We start from the raw sequence: 22374 nt of genomic DNA, 5'->3' as shown, positions 1-22374 counted from the left end.
ATGGCCGGCGCGGGGAAGGGCGGCTGGCGGGGGAGGAGGGCCGGCGCGGGGGAGGGCGGCCGGCGAGGGAGGAGGGCCCGCTTGGGGGAGGGCGGCCGGCGTAGGACACGGGGGCGGCGGCCGGAGCGGGGGATTGAGGGATCGAGTCTGTGAGTGTGAGCGTGTGAGTGTGAGAGTGAGTGAGTGAGAGAGAGGGGCGCGCAGTAGTGAGAGAGAGGGGTTATATACCTCGCGTGGGGTATATAACCAACGCTACTGCTAAATGTCTACCTATAAGCATTTTCCTAGTAGTGGTAGGTCATTTGCCCATTGTCTGTAGGAGTCTGGGCTGCATCTCAGTCCCAGTATCGGCGGTATGGCTAACCATTGCCTTGGTAACCTGCTATTGCCTCACCAACTAGTTAATCACGCGTGAATCCATCTGTGGTTGGATTTGTTAGAGGGACTGTTGTATCCCCAGCCCACCATGGTTCAAATCCTGGTGCTCGCATTTATTTCTGAATTTATTTTAAGATTTCCGGCGATGCGCATCCAGTGGGAGGAGACCTTCCCGTCCACGACGAGGTGCCTATGCTGACTTTGTAAATATGAAGATGATATGCCGGCTAAGTATTTCGGAGATGCTCATAGGGTAGGGTATGCGTGTGTCCGTTGCGCGTGTACATGAACGCTTGCGTTTGTACTGTGTTAAAAAATAAGTAGTTAATCAGGCACAAGCCCCTCTTTGGCTGAATTTCTTATTTTATTCCTCAGCGAGTTGCTCCAGTCCTTGGCACTGTTGACCAATGCAGCTCTATGGCCGGCCTGGGGCGTTGCTCTAACCTGGCTATGACACTGTATGCAGGCGTATAAACAACAGTATGGACTTTTCACAAGAACGTATACGTCGTGCCTGTATGGTTTGTCGTTAGATCAAAATCTTCTCGAGTTTTGCTTCGGCACAACCCCGCACTAAATGTATAAACGGCAGTACGGACTTTTCATAAGAACGTATACGTTGTGCGTGTATGGTTTGTCGTTAGATCAAAATCTTCCCGGGTTTTCCTTCGATACAACACCCCACTAATAAATGTATAAAAGGAAGTATGGACCTTTCACAAGAACGTATACGCCGTACGTACACCCGACTAGGCCGGCCCATGGAGGTGGCCGCAGTAGTGATAGCACCGATGCATGTCTAAAATAATGAAATAGAGTGGCCTTGCAAGTATTTGGACTCCGGACTTATAGGATGTAAAGAAGAGCTGCTTTTCAGTCCACCTAAGAAGCGCGGTTGACTAACAAAGAGCGCGCTACTTTAAGAACTAAATAAAACACAGAATTCAGGCAGTTTTTGAATTTTTAAAATATTTTCTTGGAAATAGATTTTTTTAAAGCAAGTAATGTTTGAAAATCCGACAATTGTTTGAACAGCTCGAACAAATTTTGAAAAATCATTTTTTGGGAAAGACATGCCTTTTTACAGAAACATATTTGAAAATGCCAAACATTTTCCAAAACACGAAGATTTATAATCCCAAACATTTTCTAAAATGCAAAGATTTATAAAATTTATAGAACGAAACTTGTTAGTAGGAATATTTTCGAAATTCTGAACAATTTCTGAAAAGTGCGAACATTTTTGAAATTACCAAACAATTTTTAAGTTTTGAGATAAAAATGAAAACATGAACATTTTTTAACATGCTGAACAGTTTACAAAAAACAAGAACATTTTCTTCAATTCTTGTACATTTTTGGAAATTATGAAAAGAGTGAATACACAACTATTTTTTGAAATATTGAACAATTTTTATAAAAAAATGAATATTTTTTGAAATTGTGAATTTTTTTTAGAAAAAGCACACGTTTTTTCTGAAATTACTGAACATTTTTTGACAAAGCAATTATTTTCCAGTTTTGAGAAAAATTGAAACACGAACATTTTTTAAAATTCTGAACAATTTTTAGAGAACAAGAATATTTTTTAAAAATCCCGTACATTTTCTGAACTAATGAAATTTTGAAAACGGACATTTTTAAAATCCTAAAAAGCTTTTTAAAAATGTGGTTTAATTTTCAATGTCCAAATATATTTTCAAAGGGAAAAAATTGGAACGCAAAATAGAAAGGAAAAAGGAAAATGCACAAAACAATTTAAAAAGAAACAGAAAATAGAAAATAAAAATATAATGAAAAATCGACACCAAAAATAAAATGAAAAATTTAATCAGGTGAAAGAAAAAGTACCAGATTTGTTCTTGAGTCACCCCAAAAAAACTACCGGATGGGTAGTTGCTCTGCTATCTGCCGAAATGGGCTGGCCAAAAGCGTTTCTCAGTCGGTCGCGTGGTGCGAAACAAGCTTAATCTCCTGCTTTTCTGTTTTTTTGCTTATTTTTCCTTTTTCCTTTCTATATTTTGTTTGTCTTTTTTTCATTAATTCATTTTTCAATTTTAGTACTTTTTTAAAACTTATTAAAAATATTAGAATATTGATTGGAATACCAAAATAATAGTTTTAAAATCTGATTTTAAATTCTTTGTTAGTTTAAATATTTTTTAAATTCATTAAAATCATTAACTATTTTCAATTTAATCCCTTTTATTTATTAGTTTTGTTCAAAACTTAAACTAAAAGTTTTAAGTAACTTTTTAAATTATGGATGTCTATCATGGGCATGCCTCCCCTACTCGCAAAAGTTGGAGTCATTTCAAGAATGTCCAAAGAAACATCATGTTCGACGTAGGATATCCGGATAGGCCAGAAGGCTCCATTTGACAGCATGTTGTTTATTGTCAAATAATCCAAAAAAATTCATGGGATTGTAAGACACATTAATTCAAGGCACCATGCCAAGTTGTTTTGGTTTTCGATAAATTTTGCATTTTCTAGAGTTTTGTGGGTGAAAAATGGCTGATAAATGGCAGGATGTGACGCAACTTGCATACCATGGGCATGCCCACCTGCTGGCAAAATTTTGAGTCATTTCATGCATGGTCAAAAATAGCTCATGTTCAACAGCGGGTGTTCGGGTAGGCCAGAAGGGTCCGTATGAGAGCCTCCTTTTTGCGTCATCAAATGACCCCAATTTTTTCATGTGCTTATATGATCAATTCAAGTCATCATGCCATGTTATTTTGGGTTTCAACAAATTTTGCATTTTCTGGAGTTTTCTCGGTGAAAAATGGTCGATCAATGGTGGGAGGTGACGCAACATGCATACTGTGTTGAAAATCATTCAAGCCTAGCATGCATGCCTACTATGGGCGTGCCCACCTACTGTAAAATTAGGGTTTTTCATGCATGTCCAAAAATAGATCATGTTCAATAGAGGGTGTTCGGGTAGGCCACAAGTGTCCGTATGAGAGCCCCTTTTTTTGGCATTGTCAAATGACCCTAGTTTTTTCCATTAGTGCTAATATGACCAATCCAAGGCACCATGCAAAATTGTTTGACTTTCCAACAATTTTTGCATTTTCTGGAGTTTTCTCGATGAAAAACTGATGATAAATGGCTGGATGTGATACAACTTGCATACAGTGTCAGAAATCATACAAATCTGGCATAGATGCCTATCATGGGCTTGCCCATTTGCTGGAAAAAAGTTGGAGTCACTTCATGGATGTCCAGAAATAGACCATCTCATCTTACATTTACTAATTGGAAGCACCAATGAAGCCTCCACGTTAATTCTCAGAAAACATATAAATTTAACCTTTAGATTATAGATCAACGATTCAGATTAAATAAGTGATTGTGGTTAGAGTCCCATTGGTATACGATCCACAGTGTCAAAAAAGAGTCCTCCACGCGCACATCTAAGCTCCCAGAAAGAAAAAAACAAAAAAAGAGTCAACCACGCCCACATCCAAGTTCCCAGGAAAAAAAGCACGTGCTATCTCTATGCAAAAAAAGACACGTACATACAACTTAAAAAAAATCTTCAGACCTTGATCTAAAAAAAGACCATGCATTTATGGTTAAAATCTACTAGAGGGCCAATGCAAGGAAACACCATGTACGTACGGGATGAAATCCATCCGTACAAAAAAAGAGAATCATGTCTTATTAAAAGAATCACCATGTACGTCAAAAATAAAACTTCTCACCACGTATATAAATAAAACTCGCACGTCTAAAAAGGATACTCAAAGCCCACGTCTAATTTCCTAGAAAAAGCATGTGCCACCTTGAAAAAAAACATATGCCTTCTCCTTGAAAAAAAGCACGTATATAAAACTAAAAATTCTTTATATTAAAAAGCTAAAAAATATTCACACCCCAGCTAAGAAATGCCTGTTTGAAAAAGTAATAATTAAATCACATCGTACAAAAAGAAGACCGTGCCAAGTAAAATAAAAATTGCATAAGGATATATGAATATAAACATCTTAATAAATATCAACTGAATGAATGTCATTCCTATTTGTGCAAGAGGTTGAATAAATTAGCATATTTCCAGTTGTATGATATCTGAAATTTAAACAATTCCATTTTACATATAAATATAAGTTTATTTACAAAATGTATACCTATAATTTCTAGGCCGTGCAGTTGCACGGGTAGATGACTAGTGTTAAATAGAGGGTATTCGGGTAGGCCAGAAGCATCCGTATGAGAGCCCATTTTTTCGGCATGTTGAAATGACCCTAGTTTCTTCCATAAGATTATATGACCAATTCAAGGCAACATGCCAAATTATTTGACTTTTCAACATATTTTGCATATTTTTTGGAGTTTTCTCGGTGAGAAATGGCCGATAAATATCCGGACGTGATGCAACCTGCATACGTGTTAAAAATCATTCAAACCTGGCATGGATGCCTACCATGGGCATGCCCACCTGCTAGCAGCAAAAGTTGAAGTCATTTTTATGCATGTTAAAAAATAGACCATGTTAAACAAAGGATGTTCGGGTATGCCAGAAGGGTCCGTATGAGAACCGTTTCTTTTGGCATCATCAAATGACCCCAGGTTTTTCCCACGAGTTTATATGACCAATTCAAGGCACCATGCCAATTTTTCTGACTTTTCAATGCTTTTCACATTTTCTGGTGTTTTCTCCGTGAAAAATGGCTGGACGTGACGCAACTTGCATACGGTACAGGAAATCGTTCAAACCTGGAATGTATGCCTACCATGAGCATGCCCACCTGCTGGCAAAAGTGGGGGCCATTTCACACATGTTTAAAAATGGACCATGTTAACCTGATGATGTTCTGGTAGCCAGAACGGTCCGTATGAGAGCCAGTTTTATCGGCATTGTCAAATGACCCCAATTTCTTTCCATCAACTTATATGACCAGCTCAAGACACCATGTTGTTCGAGTTTTTGATAATCCTTGCATTTTCTAAAGTTTTCTCGGTGAAAAATGACCGATAAATGGTCAGAAGTGACACAACTTGCGTATGGTGTTGGAAGTCGTTCAGACCTGGCATTGATGCTTACCACGAACATTCTCACCTGGTGGAAAAAGTTTGGGCCATTTCAAGAATGTTCAAAAAAACACCATGTTCAATGTAGGGTGTCCGGATAGGCTAGGAGTCTATGTTCGAGAGCACGTTTTTTTTCCATAATCCATCAAATGGTCCCAATTTTCTCATGGCCTTTTATGACCAATATTTGTTAAAATTGAACTACAATATTTGATTACAAGAACATTTGTTAGTATTCCAAAGAATATTTCAAATTTTCCAACATATTTAAAAAAGAATAATAAATTTCAAAAGGACAAAATTGAGTTAAGAAAAAAAGAAAATTTTAAAAAGGTTAGGCCTTGGCCCAACCAGGCAACGACATCGCTCCCGTCGGGCATCTGTTGGGCCGACCAAAGTGCTTGTGAATTTGAAAAAAAATCACCTCCTTTTTTATTTTTTTATTTTTTTATAGATTTTGTAAAAAAGGTCTACCTATTCGTGAAGCTTTTTCTCAATTGTTTTGCATTAATTTATTTTTCGGATTAAAAAATGCTACATATTTGTGAAGTTTTCCTCAATTTTTTTGCATTAATATTGTAAACATAGTCTGTTTACCTCGCAGATTTTGCAGTTTTTTGGTTCTTTATTTTCAGTTTTTCTTTATTTTTCTATTTTTTGTTTTCCTTTTCTTCCTTTTTCGTTTTTTATTTCCCATTTTTTCAAGTTTATTTATTTCTTCTTTAGTTTTTCATATATCCACTTTTTTCCAAAAGAATTCATTTTTCTTAATTTTACAAAACCTGTTCATATTTCCAAAATTTTGTTCGCATATTGAATTTTTTTGGAACTTTAAATTTATGTTCTTGTTCCAAAATTTGTTCGAAATTAAAATAAGTTCCCATTTTACGGAAAATGTTAGTGTTTTGAAAATTGTTCCAGAAGTTAAGTTTTCTATGTGTTTTAAAAAAATTATAAAAATTTCAAAACAATGTTTGCTTTTTAAAAGAAAGTTTACTACAGTACTTGCTGTTTTCAAAATTTGTTCATTTTTTCAAAAAATGTTCACGTTTTCGGAAAATGTTCAAAGTTTAGAAAATAGTTGTTGTTTAAATGAAAATTTTCGCTACTGTACCTCGTATTTTATGAAATTTGTTTGTGTTTCAATAAATATCCGTGTTTCAGAATTGATCAAATTCGAAAAGAAGTTCAAGAGTTTCAAAAAAATGTTCGAATTTAATTTTTTCCACAAAATTTCCAAAATATTCGTGTTCAAAGAAATAATCTCTTTTTTCAGAAAAATGTTTCAATTTTGTTTTCACTATTTGGTGATGCTCTTAGCTTCTTTCAATGTTGCGCTGCCTAAATACTCACAAGCACTTGTTAGTTATAGTGGCTATCAGCGAGAGGTGTCCGTCTGTTCGAATCCCCACCTAGCCATATTCTTTTTGCGACATATTTCATTGGGCGAACTGGTCGTACATCATCCACCAATGGGCAGGCCCATCGTGGCGTACACAGGCGGCGCGGGTGACGCATTTATTAAAAAGACTATCCTACCCATGAGGGGCTATATAGACTTATCCGTTGGTGTGTTTAGGGGGGTTATACCGAAGACGAAGTGAATCTTCTATTGCCTCTAGTATATTATAATTCTAAATAATATGAAGGATATCTCGAACATGTTTCAAAATTTCTAGAAAATAAGGCTAAAATTGCTGAAGTTGCTACTTCACTAAAAAAGATTAAGCTGTTGCAGTTTTCCGAGGAAAAACACATGCTATTTGAACAAGTGTTATACGTTGAGAATTATGCAATAATAAGAACTAGAAACTTGATATCATTATAATGTACAACAAGACTTTTTCTAGATGTGTGGTACATGATTCAAAAGTTAGGGTATAGATGTATGTATAATGTGTAGTTTGCTATGAGAAAACCCATCCAAATCCTTCTTCTCCATTGGGGCTATCGACTTCACCCTGTCTTTAATGCCTCTATCGCCTTTTGTATCTCCAAGGATATCGCTGAGTCTACGCTTCCTGACGATATCTTTTGGTGCGCCTTCTGTAGGTGCAACTTGAGTGAGCTACTGCTGAGGCCAGCATTCTTACCACAAATGGGGCACACTTTCATTGCAGGCCTCTTGTGCTGCCACTCCATGGAGGTTCTACCGTGCAGCTTCTTGTCAAGATCCAGCAAGACTTTGGCAAATCCATCATTGGGGTGCGCACGTCGGTGCACCTTCTTCAGCATGTTCCATGCTTCTAGAAGAGTACAATTTCTAAACAAACATGAAACAAATTAAGTCAATGAAACCAACAGAGTAATAAACTGAAATTTGAGGCACTATCATTCTTATGAGGTTTCACACAAGTTCGTATCCCAAGCAAAGCTTGTATTGATTATGTTAAGCATAGTTTGGTCATAGATGGTTTTCATCAGTTTCTTAACCGGATATTGATATATAAGGCTGTCCATAGTGGGAGTAACTTCAGCAGTAACATAAAGTCCAACTCAGCAAATTTTCTTATGTGGCAATGATTTAATGAGGAGAGAGATGAATTGAGTAGCATAGCTAGTTACTCATACTATGGGTAACATCACGCATATCAAGACAAGATGAGTCTATAACCTAATAAATGAAGTGTTGTTTGACATCACACATATGTTACTCCCCACTATAGAGGTAGTAACATAGACTAGTAAGATATGTATGTTACTAGTCTAAGTTATTCCCCACTATGGGTAGTCTAATGCCTCATTGGTAACTGGAAAACATTTATTATGCAGTCTTACTTTCTAAGCATCAGATAAGCAAGAACAACAGTTGCGCTTCGACTTTTTCCTTCAAAACAATGCACTAGAACTTTGCCGCGTAGGTGCTCAACAAAATCAATGAAATCACATGCATCTTGGAAGACATCAGTGATTTCCGCATTTTCATCATCATTTATCTGTAGAAAAGAAACACAAAGTGTCCCAAGGAAAGCAAGAAAGTTAGTTCCTTATTATGGCTGAGAAAGTTGTAAAGTGGAGTTCAGCCATTTGTTGCATGTAAATGATCCTCCAATGTTTAGGCTTCATTCGGTTTGGAGGATTTTTGTAGGAAAAACATAGGAACAAGTATTCCAGAGGAAAATTTCCTATATATGCATTCGGTTTGTAAGAAATGCGTACAAGAATTTTGTAGGAATACTACTCATTTCCTGTATTTTTGGAGGAAGCTACACATACACTCAAAGCTCATTTTGTGCGTAGGAACGAGGCAAGTCAATTCCTTATAATGGCAAGTCCCATCCTATCAAATTCCTATACTACTCGTAATTCCTACGTTTTGATTTCCTCCAAAGCGAATGAGTCCTTATTCACAAAATTGTCATATGTACTTACTGAGAAGTTTCGATAGTCAAAAAGGCAAGGCTTCTGAGATTCCGACTGTCCAATTTCATTCGCACACAAGCACAATACATGGGTGATGCCAAGGTGTTGAAGTGTGTATGTCGACCGAGCAGCTAGAGCACCACCAATATACATGTGATCTGTGATCTGAGAAGGACGTTCTGTACTTGCAGCATCAGAGATCAGTGATATCCTCTCAAGAAGGTGCTCAAGACGAACCTGAAAACAGAAATTCATATGCTTAGTTGCTACAATAGATAGTTTGTTGCCAGGCAGGCTAGGTAGAATAGGATCACCTTCAACTCATAAGCATCAACGGCAACACTATTATCTATCCCTTCAAAGAAGCCTGTGTTGAAATTGTTGTCATGACACAATTTTACAACATCAGTCCTGAGCATGTCATTCCATTGTTCTATTTCTTTGTTTAACTCACTGTCTACCTGCAAGCATAGTATTGCGTGAATACATCCAGGCAATGGTGCATCTATAAGCATCGCAACACAATCATCTTTGACAATGCAACTCATCCTAGCTCGCCTCCTCGACACGATCAAGTTGAGGACTAGGCAATGGGCACCGACATGCAGGAGGGGTCTGGTAGCTTTGCCTCTAGAGCCGAATGTGCCTAACGATTAGAGGTGACATGTTGTAATCACTGGGTGTTGCCGTTCTTAGGACTTGTAAAAACTCTTCTTTCTATCAGTGCATCAAGACACAAGTCTATCAATAAAACTCAACCTACATGCACTATCAACTGTTGCATGTTTATTTAATAAATTTGAACAATTGAGAACCACAGGAAGGACATGCCTCAAACCTTAGGTTGGGTGAGAAAGCAAGGTGACTATTCATAAATGATGGAGATAACACACCATCAAAGCATTCAGATAGAGAAATAGTTATTGAGATACAAACCTATGATATTTGTTGTTATTTTTTTAATCTAGTGTGTGAATCCTTTATAGATGGTTATTTGGTTTTGTACAACTAATTTTCTAACCTTATGGTATATTATATCATTTTAGCCGAGCATTCAAATAGTGCAAAACAAATAGATACCAACTAGATTGACGTGTATAATCTGTTAAAAATCAATAAGTTTTCCATGAGCACTTCAAAGAAGTTAACCTTGGCATACTTGTTAAATTCCCTGAGCTTCATCGTCAATCGTAGACCACGGGATGCTTCACCATTTGCTTTCCAATTCTTCGTCATAAAGCTCTCTCGACAAATAGGAGATGACATGTCAAAACTATCACGGGATAAGGTACGGGAAGGCCTACGCATATGTCGTGGAACTTCGAAATCACTCAAATCAGTATGTGCCTCTACACGACACAATGGTGAATCAGAATGACCTGCATCTTCCTTGTCAAATTCATTTGAACCTTTATACATAAGATTAAAGAAATTTTTCAATAGGGCATCTAGCTTCTGATAAAGTGTGAGCAGGAAAATGTGGAACCTCTGAAGGTCCCTCAGAGCACTACGAAAACCTCCTCGGAAGGAATTAACTATTGCTACCATATCACTCTCAGACAGAGGAGAATGATAGCTATAATTGGATGACATGTCATATTCTTCGGGTCCAGGGGTACCAAGTTTTCCAATGGACACCTCAAACAAGAGGTTCGAAGAATAGTCCAGGTTGTTTAGTGTTAGTTCCACCAGTCTTGGATAGCTCTCTTGATCTTTCGTTCGTTTACTGGCGGGTGGTCTTCGTGGTACACCCGAATCAATGGCTACAATATGAAAGCTAGAAATCTCAGACTCAATTTGATCATAAGAGTCTTCCAAAAGCTCTGAGATATCTGAGCCGACACTGCCGCTTATTGAAACGGATCTTCTCTGCTTCTGTTTCTTAGGGCTTTTGATTATCTCTGGCTTGTAACGGATGATGGCAGAATCATGAACATCATCCAATGAATCAAGGTTTGCATAAGCTTCTTTGTAGGCAACAAGTAAATTTGCATAGTTTCCACGCCAACCAAGGGGCCGACACCGCAGCCTATCCTCATTTCTCAGAATGAGGTCCAGGATCAAGATCCTACCTAAAGCTTCAGCAGTTTTTTCAGCAAACTCCGGGGAATCAAATGGTGTTGTGCTCTCTAGTAGAGGGGATCCATGTACATAACTGCAAAACAACGTTGAATATTTTTTTCATGTTAACTACGTACCATATTTTTTTGAAAAGAAGTATGTACCATATTGTCAGGCACATTACTGGTAACTTGGAGTTAATACTTCATCAGGAATAGACATCGGCTTAGTTCGAGAGCTTCTAGCATCTCAGTGCAAATCATCTCCTGAAGTTCATCACCAACAGCTATTGCTTCATGTCGAGCATTCTCTACTGCATCCTTTATTTGTTGCCATTCACACGAGGAGCTATGAATCACTCTGCCCTACATTGGTCATGAGAGTTCACACTATAATAATTATGTGTTTAGCATGGCCTACTACAAGAAAGCGAGTACTTACTTGAGGGGTCCTTACGCCAAGCCATTTAGCCAGTTCATACCCGAACCGTTCTGACTGTGTGGCCATCCTTGATGGTGCTATTTTAATAACTGCTGCAGCTTCCTTGGAAGGAACTTCACCATTTTTAGATATTTTGAATAACGCAATGAATACAACTCCTCCAGAATTTACAGTCACCTGTGCAGAATGGTACAGGCTATTAGAAGGAAACTAGAGCCATGGCTAATAAACTATATTTTCCAGTATGAAGCAGAATCCTTGTGAGAGATATTGATGTTAGCTTTTTGCGGAGGTGTTGTGAGCTTTAGCACAGTTCGCATGATGCTTACTGTATCTGTACATTGTGGTAGGCAGAAAAAGAAAGTAACAAATCTCGACTCGGTGACCACTGAGATGAAATTTGATGAGGGAAGTGATATATCTAGGATAATAATCAAGTTTACCAGTTAGAATCTTACCAACAACAGGGAAGACAATTTACAGGAAGATGGATAAGTAAAAAGGAAAATACGAACCTCAAAACTTCTGTTAGTATCATCCTCGGTGGGTTCCGAACTTGTAGTAGTATGTTTCGTATGGTGCAATGAAGAAAGAGAGGTCCAGCAGAAGTTAGTTGAGTCTATGTCCATCATAGAAACACTCCCAAGCCTTTCCCAGAGGCTTGTTTTTGGCAAATAATCACATGGGCCGGAGTCGATTACATCGCTACCAGAGTCTACGATTTCTAGCACATTTGGACTGCAATATAGAAAATATACAACATTAATAACTTGGTTGAGAAACTTATCCCATGAAAGGAGCAAATTCATGCCCTTGCTCTATATTGTTTTAACCATACGAATAAAATTAGAGTAACCATCTGGTCAGGTATGTGTACACTACTTCTACATGATTGTTCATTTGATTTTTGGTGAATGTTTCCACATAGGGCGTTCAAACATAGAGGCTTGGTAATCTTGGTATGTCTACACTACTTTTACATCTGTAGTTTTTATCAATTCTCAAGATTACCAAGGAAATCTATGCATCTTTCAGCTAATAGGAGGCCGAACATAAAACGGTTGGGCAATAGTGGTATCACACGGACCAAGTTCAGAGTGATAGTGATACACACTTGCTGAAAGAGAATGACCATCACATTGTTAGCTTTTTAATCTTGATCATGTATCTGCATGTTTATTTCGTCCATGCATGTAGTTCAGATTGTCTAGGGCATTGTAGGCAGGTGAACCTTTCCGGAGCGTACACGAGGCGAGATGCCCGAGCTGGTCGTGCGACGCGGCCGGAGTGCAAGGCGTGAAGCCATGCAACAACGACAGTACACGAGGTGGAGGACAACCTGTGTGAACCAGTCCTGGAGCCGGTTCTTAAACTAAGTAGCCAAGTAGATCAGGACTAGTAGTTGATGCATGCACGTTCTGTTGGCCGGGTTATGAGGCCGTTGTGAGGACGTTGCGCAAGGGCCAAGCATTGGCGTGCATGCAGTTAGTGGGTGCATGGGTTAGTGGCGTTAGTTGCCGAGTATGGTGGCTGGGCTGTGTGTGTGCGTTTCCTATTTAACTTGTAATCATGTTTGCTTTCGGTTAAGAGAAATAGAGGCAAAGAGAAAAGGTTGGGCTGTGAGAGTCCGACGCCAAAACACCTGTGTCTCCATTTTTTTGAGTTGGTTGTGTGAGGCAGCCGTGAGGGAGAAGAGGGGCTGAGAGAGTCAGCTCCAACATTTGGTATCAGAGCTAGGTGATGACGAAGATGATGCCGCGTGACTCTTCAGCGAGTGGAGCGTTGGTGCCGAGCGACTCGGCGGCGATGGCGGCTGCCGCGACGGGGAAGCTCCCGTTCCCGCTGCTCACGAGGACGAACTACGCGGCGTGGGCGATGAGGATGAAGTACCTCTTGCGCGCCAATGGCGCGTGGGGTGCCGTTGATCGCGAGGCCTCATCGGAGGTTGACAAGGGCAAGGAGGAGATGGCCATGACGATCATCTCCCATTCCATCGATGACTCGACACTGCTGCGGGTTGCGGAGAAGGAGACCGCAGCCGATGTGTGGGCGGCGCTACGCTCCATGCATGTGGGCGTCGAGCGCGTCCGAGAGGCGAGGGTTCAATCCCTGCGATCGGAGTTTGATGGCCTCAAGATGGGTGATGTGGAGTCCGTGGATGATTTCGCGGCGAGGTTCACGACTCTCGTGGGGCGCATCCGTGAGCTTGGTGATGCGATGGAGGAGAAGTACGTCATGAAGAAGCTGCTCCGAGCCGTCTCCAACAAGTTCATCCACGTTGCGTCATCGATTGCGTTGTTCGGCGACACCAACAAGATGGCCATGGAGGAGGCCATTGGTTCACTGAAGGCGCACGAGGAGCTCGTCAAGGGGCGGGAGACGGCACGTGAAGAAGAGCAGCTCCTCATGGCGAGAGGGCATGACTCATCGCGAGGATGCAGCCGTGGTGGCCGTGGCCGTGGCCGTGGACATGGCCACAGTGGAGGGCGCAGAGACAAGAGCGAGGTACAATGCTATAACTGTGATGAGTTTGGGCATTTTGCTTGGGAGTGTCCGGAGAAGAAGAAGGACAACAAGGACAAGGCACTGCTCGACGTCGAGGACGAGCCAGCTCTTCTCTGAAGCTGTTTCACAAGTGAAGGATCAAGATTAAGGAGGACATTGTTAGCTTTTTAATCTTGATCATGTATCTGCATGTTTATTTCGTTCATGCATGTAGTTCAGATTGTCTAGGGCATTGTAGGCAGGTGAACCTTTCCGGAGCGTACACGAGGCGAGATGCCCGAGCTGGTCGTGCGACGCGGCCGGAGTGCAAGGCGTGAAGCCATGCAACAACGACAGTACACGAGGTGGAGGACAACCTGTGTGAACCAGTCCTGGAGCCGGTTCTTAAACTAAGTAGCCAAGTAGATCAGGACTAGTAGTTGATGCATGCACGTTTTGTTGGCCGGGTTATGAGGCCGTTGTGAGGACGTTGCGCAAGGGCCAAGCATTGGCGTGCATGCAGTTAGTGGGTGCATGGGTTAGTGGCGTTAGTTGCCGAGTATGGTGGCTGGGCTGTGTGTGTGCGTTTCCTATTTAACTTGTAATCATGTTTGCTTTCGGTTAAGAGAAATAGAGGCAAAGAGAAAAGGTTGGGCTGTGAGAGTCCGACGCCAAAACACCTGTGTCTCCATTTTCTTGAGTTGGTTGTGTGAGGCAGCCGTGAGGGAGAAGAGGGGCTGAGAGAGTCAGCTCCAACACACATCACATCGCCTGTTTCATAGAACAAAAAGAACCTCCTGAAAGCATGTCACGTTGATCAAAGATTACAACGGAAGCATAGTCTCAGGGTATAGGTAGCTCGGAACCAAACCACTCACAAATAATAATAATGTAACCAAGCATATCATACAAAACTAAGCCAATTAATTACGGTACCTGATTGATATCTCAACAGGAATCACAAAAAAATACGATCCTTACGATTTATGGATCAGACATGGTACATACTACAATTAAGTAATAGATCCCACGAGCGACATAACTAATTCTCCTACCTGATTGAGGATTCGATAGCCAGAATGCCTGACTTCGGTTGTGGCGACTGGGATAATGAGGACGTCCTTCCGGTGCGCTTCCTCAATGACGCTACCCATTCCTCGAATCCACTCTGCAATAAATCAGATCAATCTGGCTCTTTCCTGCCAAGAACAGGCCCGGAACCAAAGAAATATTTTTTGGTTGGGGCGACGCGCTTACGGAGGAAGATGTGCGGGAGAAGGATCTCGACTCTATTCCCTCTTCCATTCGTACAGGAAAATGTGGACAAATGGAAAGTGAAAATCGAGTTCTTCAGATAATCTCGTCAAGTTTGGCCGGGTCGCGGATTGGTGAAGTTTGTGACCAATCAAAGGCAAGGGGATGGGGAAGAAGGGCAAAAATGCTATTCTCCAAGAGAACTTCCGCACGAGTGAACGTGCATGCAGGCCATCCATGTTGTCTCAATTCTTTTGGGCCATCCATGTGAAGGCGCATGCAAGCCATCCATGCTATTTGCCAAGAGGGCATGCATGCGCATTGCCATTTTATTCTCCCTCTCGGATGATGTCTTCAATGACACAAAAGTAAGTCAAGGAAAACATGCTGAGTGAGGTGTGTTGTCACCTCCACCTCATGCGCTTGCATCTCCTCACCGGAAATAGGCAACCCTCCTCCCTCTTCTCTGTTGTATAAAACCTCAGATATTGTAAGGTCCCAACACTTGATCATTCCATTGGGTGTCGAGCTTAAAATTAATCTCCTAACTAAAGAGCCTGAAAAAAAAATAAAAGACAAAAATCAGCATTCAAACGTCAAGAAGATGGCCCAAGTATGTTTAGGCTCTCATGATTAGTAGCTCCAGCATTGTTTCTTTGTTTATTTATTTTTACTTTTCTACTTTCACTTTTGATATGGTGTTGAAACCCTCAAGCATCCTTTCATTTGGATCGGAATGATGTGGAAGGATGGTGTTCTATATGGCATACATGGCGCAAACTTATAGTAAACTGTTATACATTCGCTAACCTATTTTATCATACTATGGTCTCTGCCAGTATAGCTTTTCCTTGTTATATAGCTAGCATAGTTAACCACATAAAATATTGCGAAATGCTAATTACACATTTGTAAGTTATATCACTGAAATTATTTTGCTTATGCTAAATCTAATAGTGTGTCGTGCATTTTTAGCCTCCATTTTGCTGTGTTGGAAGGGAGAGAGAGGATTTTGGTGGAATAGTCGTTGTATTGCTTGAGGCTCGTGGGCATATATATAGGAGTACAATCATCTACTTGGAGTACAAGACAAGTCAGAACAAATCCAAGTCTATCTCGTCTTTCCTAATAAACATTATACCCAACATCCCCCGCAGTCACAACGGTAGCGACACAGACGGTGAGACTGGAGAAGAATTCGAAGGCAAGCCGACGGACACCCCCCCACAGTCGTAACGGTCGACGCATCGCGGAGTCGTGGCTGGAGTGGCAACCGACGAGGTTGCTCAAGCAAGGCGGTAGCCCTTTGTGCCGTTTGTCGAGGTAACCGAGAGCGTGTGTGGTGGAGCCGTGGTCGAGGTAGCCGTGCGAAGAATGCCGTGGTCGATGTCGAGTCGGGGTAGCCGGTGTCGAGGAAGTCACCGTGGAGCCGCGAGCGCAAGGAGGCGCCGAGTTAGTCGTGGGCGTAGTGGTGCGCCAGGACGGAGATGATGTTGACGACGCGTCGCGCCGGGTTACCAACCCTGGGGACACATCGTAGACGAAGGCACGCGTCGGTGTTGCCAGCACCGGGCATGCGTAGACGGACGAAAACGAAGTTGACGAAGCGCCGCGCCAGGCTTGCCAGGCCAGTGAACACGTCGTGGACGAAGGCACGCGGCGGTGTTGCCAGCACCAGACATGAGTAGACTGGGACCTGCACAAGCTGTACCCATGTCGAAGAAGTCGGAGAGGCCAGCAGAGAAGGACTCGACGACTGTTGCAGCGCAATTGGTGCGGGGCCAATGTCGCACGCGGTTGTCGTAGTAGATGAAGCGGTCGGGGTAGATGACGGCGACGCTGGCGACGGGCTGGTGCTGGATGAAGACGAACGGGGTGGACGGGCGGAGGAGGCGGCTACAGGGGTAGCGGCGGCGGCGGCCGAAGAAGAGCGGCGGCGGCTAGGTTATGAGTGCGGCGGCAATGCTCGAAGTAGGTGAAGAACCCTGACAGCATGACGAAGACCGGCGTGGACGGTGGCGTTCCCGCGCCAAAGGAGGTGGTGCGGCGCATGCCACGGGAAGTCAATGCACGGGGACGGCGGTGGACCGCGGGCCGCGGCGCTACGGCCCGAAGGGGCGAAGCAGCGGCGGCGGGCAGGTCGGGGCGACGACGGAAGACCTCGGGACGGTCGCAGGGACCGCGGGCCGCGGTGCTACAGCCCGAAGGGGCGGTGTAGCGGTGGAGCGCGGGGTGGTGCAACCACGTGGACGGCCTCGAGACGGAGGCATGGACCGCGTGCCACGCTCGCTACGGCCCGAGGGGGCGACACAGCGGCGGCGCGAGGGTCGGTGCAGCCACGGGGACGGCATGGAGCGGACGGCCTCGGGGCGGCGGTAGACCGTGGGCCGCGGCACTACGGCCCAAAGGGGCGACGCAACAGTGACGTGGGTCGGTGCAGCCGGGAGAAGAACCACGGGATGGCGGCGCTGCGGCCCGACGGGGCGACGTAGGGGCAGCCCGTTGCTCGATCGGCGGAGGGCCGCACTGAACTCAGAGACGATCTTCACGGGGCATGCGAAGGCGCGCGTAATTGACGGGCTAGGTCGGTCGCGCGGCGTAGATGAGGCGGACCGCGGCGGCGAGCGGGTGATCAGGCCGATCGCGCGCGAGGTCGGGGACGCCACTCGGTGGAGACGGGGTGGCGGCGGAGTTTGAGATGAAGCCGGCAACGGTGGGCGACAGGGCGGCTATGATTGGCCGCCGCATGGCGCGAGGCCGCCGGGTCGGGTGATGCAGGAGTCCCGGTCGGAGCAGGGCGGTGACAGCCGGCGCAGGGCGACGGACGGGCCGGGGGGCGGACAACGGCCTTGAGGGCTGCCTGTCACGCGAGGCCGTCGGGTCGGTGAACTAGCTAGCCTGTCGCGCCGATGTCGGAGTAGAGGCGCGAGGTGTCGACGGCGGCGGCGGGCAACGCAAACCGGTCTTAGATCGGAAAACCAAAAAGTAAACGCCGACCAAAACGACCGGCGAGAGAGCGAAAAAACCCGGAGCAAGGGCTCGGGAAAAAGACTCTCTAGGGCAGCCGGCCAACACGGCCGGCGGACGAACCCTAGGTACGGGCGGCGTGGCCCCCGGCGGCGGTCATGGAGGCCGACCGCCCCGGGGGCGGCGCGCAGGTGCGGAAGCGGCGGCGGCTAGGGTTTAGGATCGACTTGCGATAGATACCATGTTGGAAGGGAGAGAGAGGATTTTGGTGGAATAGTCGTTGTATTGCTTGAGCCTCGTGGGCATATATATAGGAGTACAATCTTTGGAGCACAAGACAAGTCAGAACAAATCCTAGTCTATCTCGTCTTTCCTAATAAACATTATACTCAACATGCTGGTTACCTAGAACTTATCAAATATTCAATATGACTTTGTTCCCTGGTGTTCCCATATCCTTGATGGCCCATGCTTGCTATCTAGTATCCATATCTATATAGAATAGTATGTATTTTCTTATCTGGATTAGTTGATGGCCTTTGCTACCGTGGATAGTAGACCATGAATGAAATCTTCAAAAAAGAAAACTTCACATTTGTAGTCCCGTGCTTCTGCATGAATGCATCTTTTTGTTATGCCCGGGGGAGTTTCTTAACTGTCATTGTCATTTTGGGAGAAATTCTATGTTGTCATACCTTTTAGTATATAAAAAAATGGTCCTTTGTACGAACTCTTGGTGCCTTTTGATGCATATAGTCCAGCTGCCAAATTAGAGTGCATATAGGATTTGTTTAAAGTTAATTCGACTAAGTTTATAGAGATATTTATCAACATTTTTAATACCCAATCTTTACCCTTAGATTCATCATGAAATATATATTCATATGATGTCTATTTAATAGCATTGTAATTTGTAAATGTTCATATCGTTCTCTACAAATTTGGTCAAAGTGTGCAAAGTTTCACTTTGGAAAAATCTTATATGCACTATAGGACAGAGCACTATAGTTTAGTTCAGGGTTTTAGTTGCGCTCACTAGCATGATTTTAGGACACTTAGTGGCATGTGTTGTCTCTTGCCACTCATGGTAGTATAGAATTGGGACATTGGTCCATTATTACAGCCATATGGTTGAAACAGATTGCGTCATGTATCCTGAAATGTCTGAGAAAAAAAAATACTTGTTTCAAGTTCCCTTCACTTTTTGTTGGCTCGACACATGCACTGTCTGTGCCACTGATTTCTGTTGGAAAGAAAAATGAGTGCTTCTGAATGGCGCTTCCTACGTGTAGATGACTATGTCCTATTGTTCGTCATTCATACTGGTCGTGCTGTCTAAATTTAGCCCCTCACGGTACGCTAGCTGTTGGCACTAGCACCACTCGCTCCCTCACTCCTATTGCAACTCCACGCCACTCTCGGCTCCTTATTCTCCTCTCAGCCTGTTAATGGTCGCCATCACTACTCAAGTATTAGTCAGAGATCCATCCATGCAAGCTAAGCACGCTCCGGTGTCCGTCTTGCTGGTTCTCTTCGTGCTCTCCGTCGTCCTCACGCTCGTGCCGCAGCCGCAGAAACCATTGTTCCAGACTCGGCCACGGCCCCTTCTGATCGACAATGATGGCGGAGACATTAAAGCTCGCGCCGACGCGTCCGGTGGCTGCGACTACTCTGATGGAAAATGGGTGAAGGACGCCACTACCGCGACGCTCTACGGGGAGGACTGCCCGTTCCTCGATCCTGGCTTCCGCTGCGAGCGCAACGGCCGGAACGACTCGTCCTTCCGGCAATGGCGGTGGCAACCTCACGGCAGCTGCCACCTCCCTAAGTAGGTAGCCATCGCCATTGACATCTCTATTAGAGAGCAAAATATTTTGTCTTGTCTCTGTCACCTTTCTAATTACGTTCAAATTCAATAGGTTTAATGCGACGGATATGTTGGAGAGGAGCCGGAACGGCCGAATCGTGTTCGCTGGCGACTCCATTGGTCGTAACCAGTGGGAGTCCATGCTGTGCATGCTCGCCAGCGCCGTGCCGAACGCTTCGAGGATATATGAGCAGTCCGGGAAGCCCCTTAGCCGGCACAAGGGCTACCTCTCCATGATCTTCCTGGACTACAACCTCTCTGTGGAGTACTACCGCGCGCCGATGCTCGTCATGGTCGACCGCATCCTGCCGGTGGCAAGCAACAAAGGCGCAAGCGTCACCAGGGGTGCCATCCGGCTCGACGCGCTGCCACGGCACGCCACACGCTGGGCCGGCGCCGACGTGCTCGTCCTCAACACGGGTCATTGGTGGAATGAACACAAGACCATCAAATCGTACGTGATTAGTTAACTAATCAGGGTGCTAGCTACCTCATTGCATTGCTATGACCGTGATTAATTGACTAGAGCTGCATTGATCCATACTTGCAGAGGAAATTATTTCATGGTGGGAAATCGGTTCAACATGAAAATGGACATCAAGGAAGCCTTCCGGTTATCCCTGCAGACGGTGAAAGATTGGGCGCTAAGCAATCCTCGACTCTCTAGGAGCAGCTACCTCTTCTTTAGGAGCTATTCTCCATCACACTATGACAACGGAACGTGGGACACAGGAGGCTCATGTGCAGACCAACGGGATCCTCTTATGATGACCACTGGCGAGAGCGACCAAGAGTATTCGTGGATCAACGCGATGATCTCGAGCACAGCACGGGGCACAATTAGACAGCAGATGAGCAATAGGGTGGTGTTCTTGAACATAACGCACATGACATGGTTGAGAAGGGACGGTCATCCGTCGCGGCACCGAGAGCCCGGGACGCCGCCGGATGCCCCAGAGGATTGCAGCCACTGGTGCCTGCCAGGCGTGCCGGACGCGTGGAACCAGGTTATGTACGGGCACCTCGTGTCTACGGGATATGGCACGAGGTCGGTCAAAAAATAATCAGCATTCCGTCTCGCACCAATTGTACATGCGTGCACAGACGGACTTCACACCCACGTTACATAATTCAAGAAATGGAGAATTAGCAGAGATTTAGATAGGGTAGGGAGCAGGAGTCCGGTGTATCATAAAAGCATAAAGATGTACTATGTAAAGAGTTTGAATCTGGTACATAGGGTAGGGTGCAGGAGCCCGGTGTATCATAACGATCGTGCATGCATACATTTTTTTTAGAAAAGGAGGATGACCCCCGACCTCTACATCTGGGAGATACATGTATACATGCAAAATTGGTGTGAGGCAAGCCGTTTATCCCATGGACTCTCAAGTTATTGCATCCGAACGATCGGTTGTGTACACATAAAGACGAGCAACAAAATCTGGATTCTTGATCATGTTCAAGTGGCGAACTTAGTATAGCACAGATCGATGGTTATGTTTCTTGTGGTGAAATTGGCGTGCACTATGAAAGATCCATAGATGTAGCTTCTTTTTACAGTATCCGAATATTTTAGTAAGTGACCTTATATGTGTCTGCCTTCTTTCCTATCCGAGTGAATAAAATAAAACTACCACTTTTCAAGTTAAGGTTTTAAAAAATTACCACATTTTTGTTTCTCTTAGCTACCTACCAATCTTGTGGTTAGCTGTTTTAAAAAAACCCAAATGACCTTGTGATTAAATTTTGAACCATTTTCTAACAGCTGTGGTCCATGTCTGTGGCACAAAAGTCAACAATTTTTTTACTTCTTAGGGGAGTGCTCATCAGAAAATTGCTTTTGGGGGCCGAGCTCCATGGAGGCCTCCTTTTGCAAAATTCAAAATTCATACTTTTACATTTAAAAAACTGCTGAAAAAATACAGATATACATGGAGGCATAATGTACATGTGTGTAAATTTTGAGGACAAAATATGTTGAAATGAGGGTTGTGCAAAAACAAATCTAGGGCTTGTAAACACATGATACTATTCATCCTCAAAGTCCAGAAATTTGACTTTTTTATACAGGTCACATTTCAAGTAATTTCATCCTGATTTTTTTACACATATACACATTTCATCCTTGTATAGTTGCATATTTTTCAGGATTTTTTGAAATCGGAAAGTTTGAATTTTTCAAAAATAAAGGGGTCCATGGAGCTCTCTCTCTCTCTCTCTCTCCATGGTGGATTAATTCCTATGTCTATTTCCATGAGCTGTGATGTTTTCTTTAATAAAACAGTAGTAACACTTGTATATAGTGTATTATTAAAATAAACGCTATTTCAATACCATGTTCAAAGCAAATACATGTTTGTCAACATGTTACTAAGCCAATATGTACGACACATTTGACAATGACGAAAGCAGCATGTCAACTTTCAAATGATATGCTCCTCATAAGAACTTGTACACTCTAAACTTTTCTATTTGGTTGTGCCGAATAATGCACTAGAAACTAGTATTGTGAACAT

The 22374-nt window shown here is 43.5% G+C and overlaps 2 protein-coding genes across 2 annotated transcripts; one reads left to right on the top strand and one right to left on the bottom strand.

The window, feature by feature from the left end:
• Positions 1-7260: 7260 nt before the first annotated feature.
• LOC123159491 (dual specificity protein phosphatase PHS1) lies at positions 7261-15211 on the bottom strand (the record flags this gene model as incomplete). Its single annotated transcript, XM_044577328.1, is given in 10 exon segments — positions 7261-7681; positions 8197-8354; positions 8791-9018; positions 9096-9242; positions 9931-10936; positions 11047-11207; positions 11284-11460; positions 11799-12021; positions 14823-14935; positions 15025-15211. Coding segments are annotated over 10 exon segments (2568 nt in total). The 5' UTR covers positions 15073-15211.
• A 4234-nt stretch (positions 15212-19445) lies between these two features.
• Positions 19446-21234, top strand: LOC123162349 (protein trichome birefringence-like 8). Its single transcript, XM_044580145.1, has 3 exons — positions 19446-19816; positions 19908-20309; positions 20406-21234. The coding sequence occupies exons 1-3, from the start codon at positions 19479-19481 to the stop codon at positions 20917-20919; spliced, it is 1254 nt and encodes a 417-aa protein (XP_044436080.1). The 5' UTR covers positions 19446-19478; the 3' UTR covers positions 20920-21234.
• The last annotated feature ends 1140 nt before the right edge of the window (positions 21235-22374 follow it).

Source organism: Triticum aestivum, chromosome 7B (assembly GCF_018294505.1).
Source record: "Triticum aestivum cultivar Chinese Spring chromosome 7B, IWGSC CS RefSeq v2.1, whole genome shotgun sequence".
Lineage (NCBI taxonomy): Eukaryota > Viridiplantae > Streptophyta > Magnoliopsida > Poales > Poaceae > Triticum > Triticum aestivum.
Note: the sequence above shows the minus strand (reverse complement) of the source record. Positions and strands in the feature narration are given on the sequence as shown.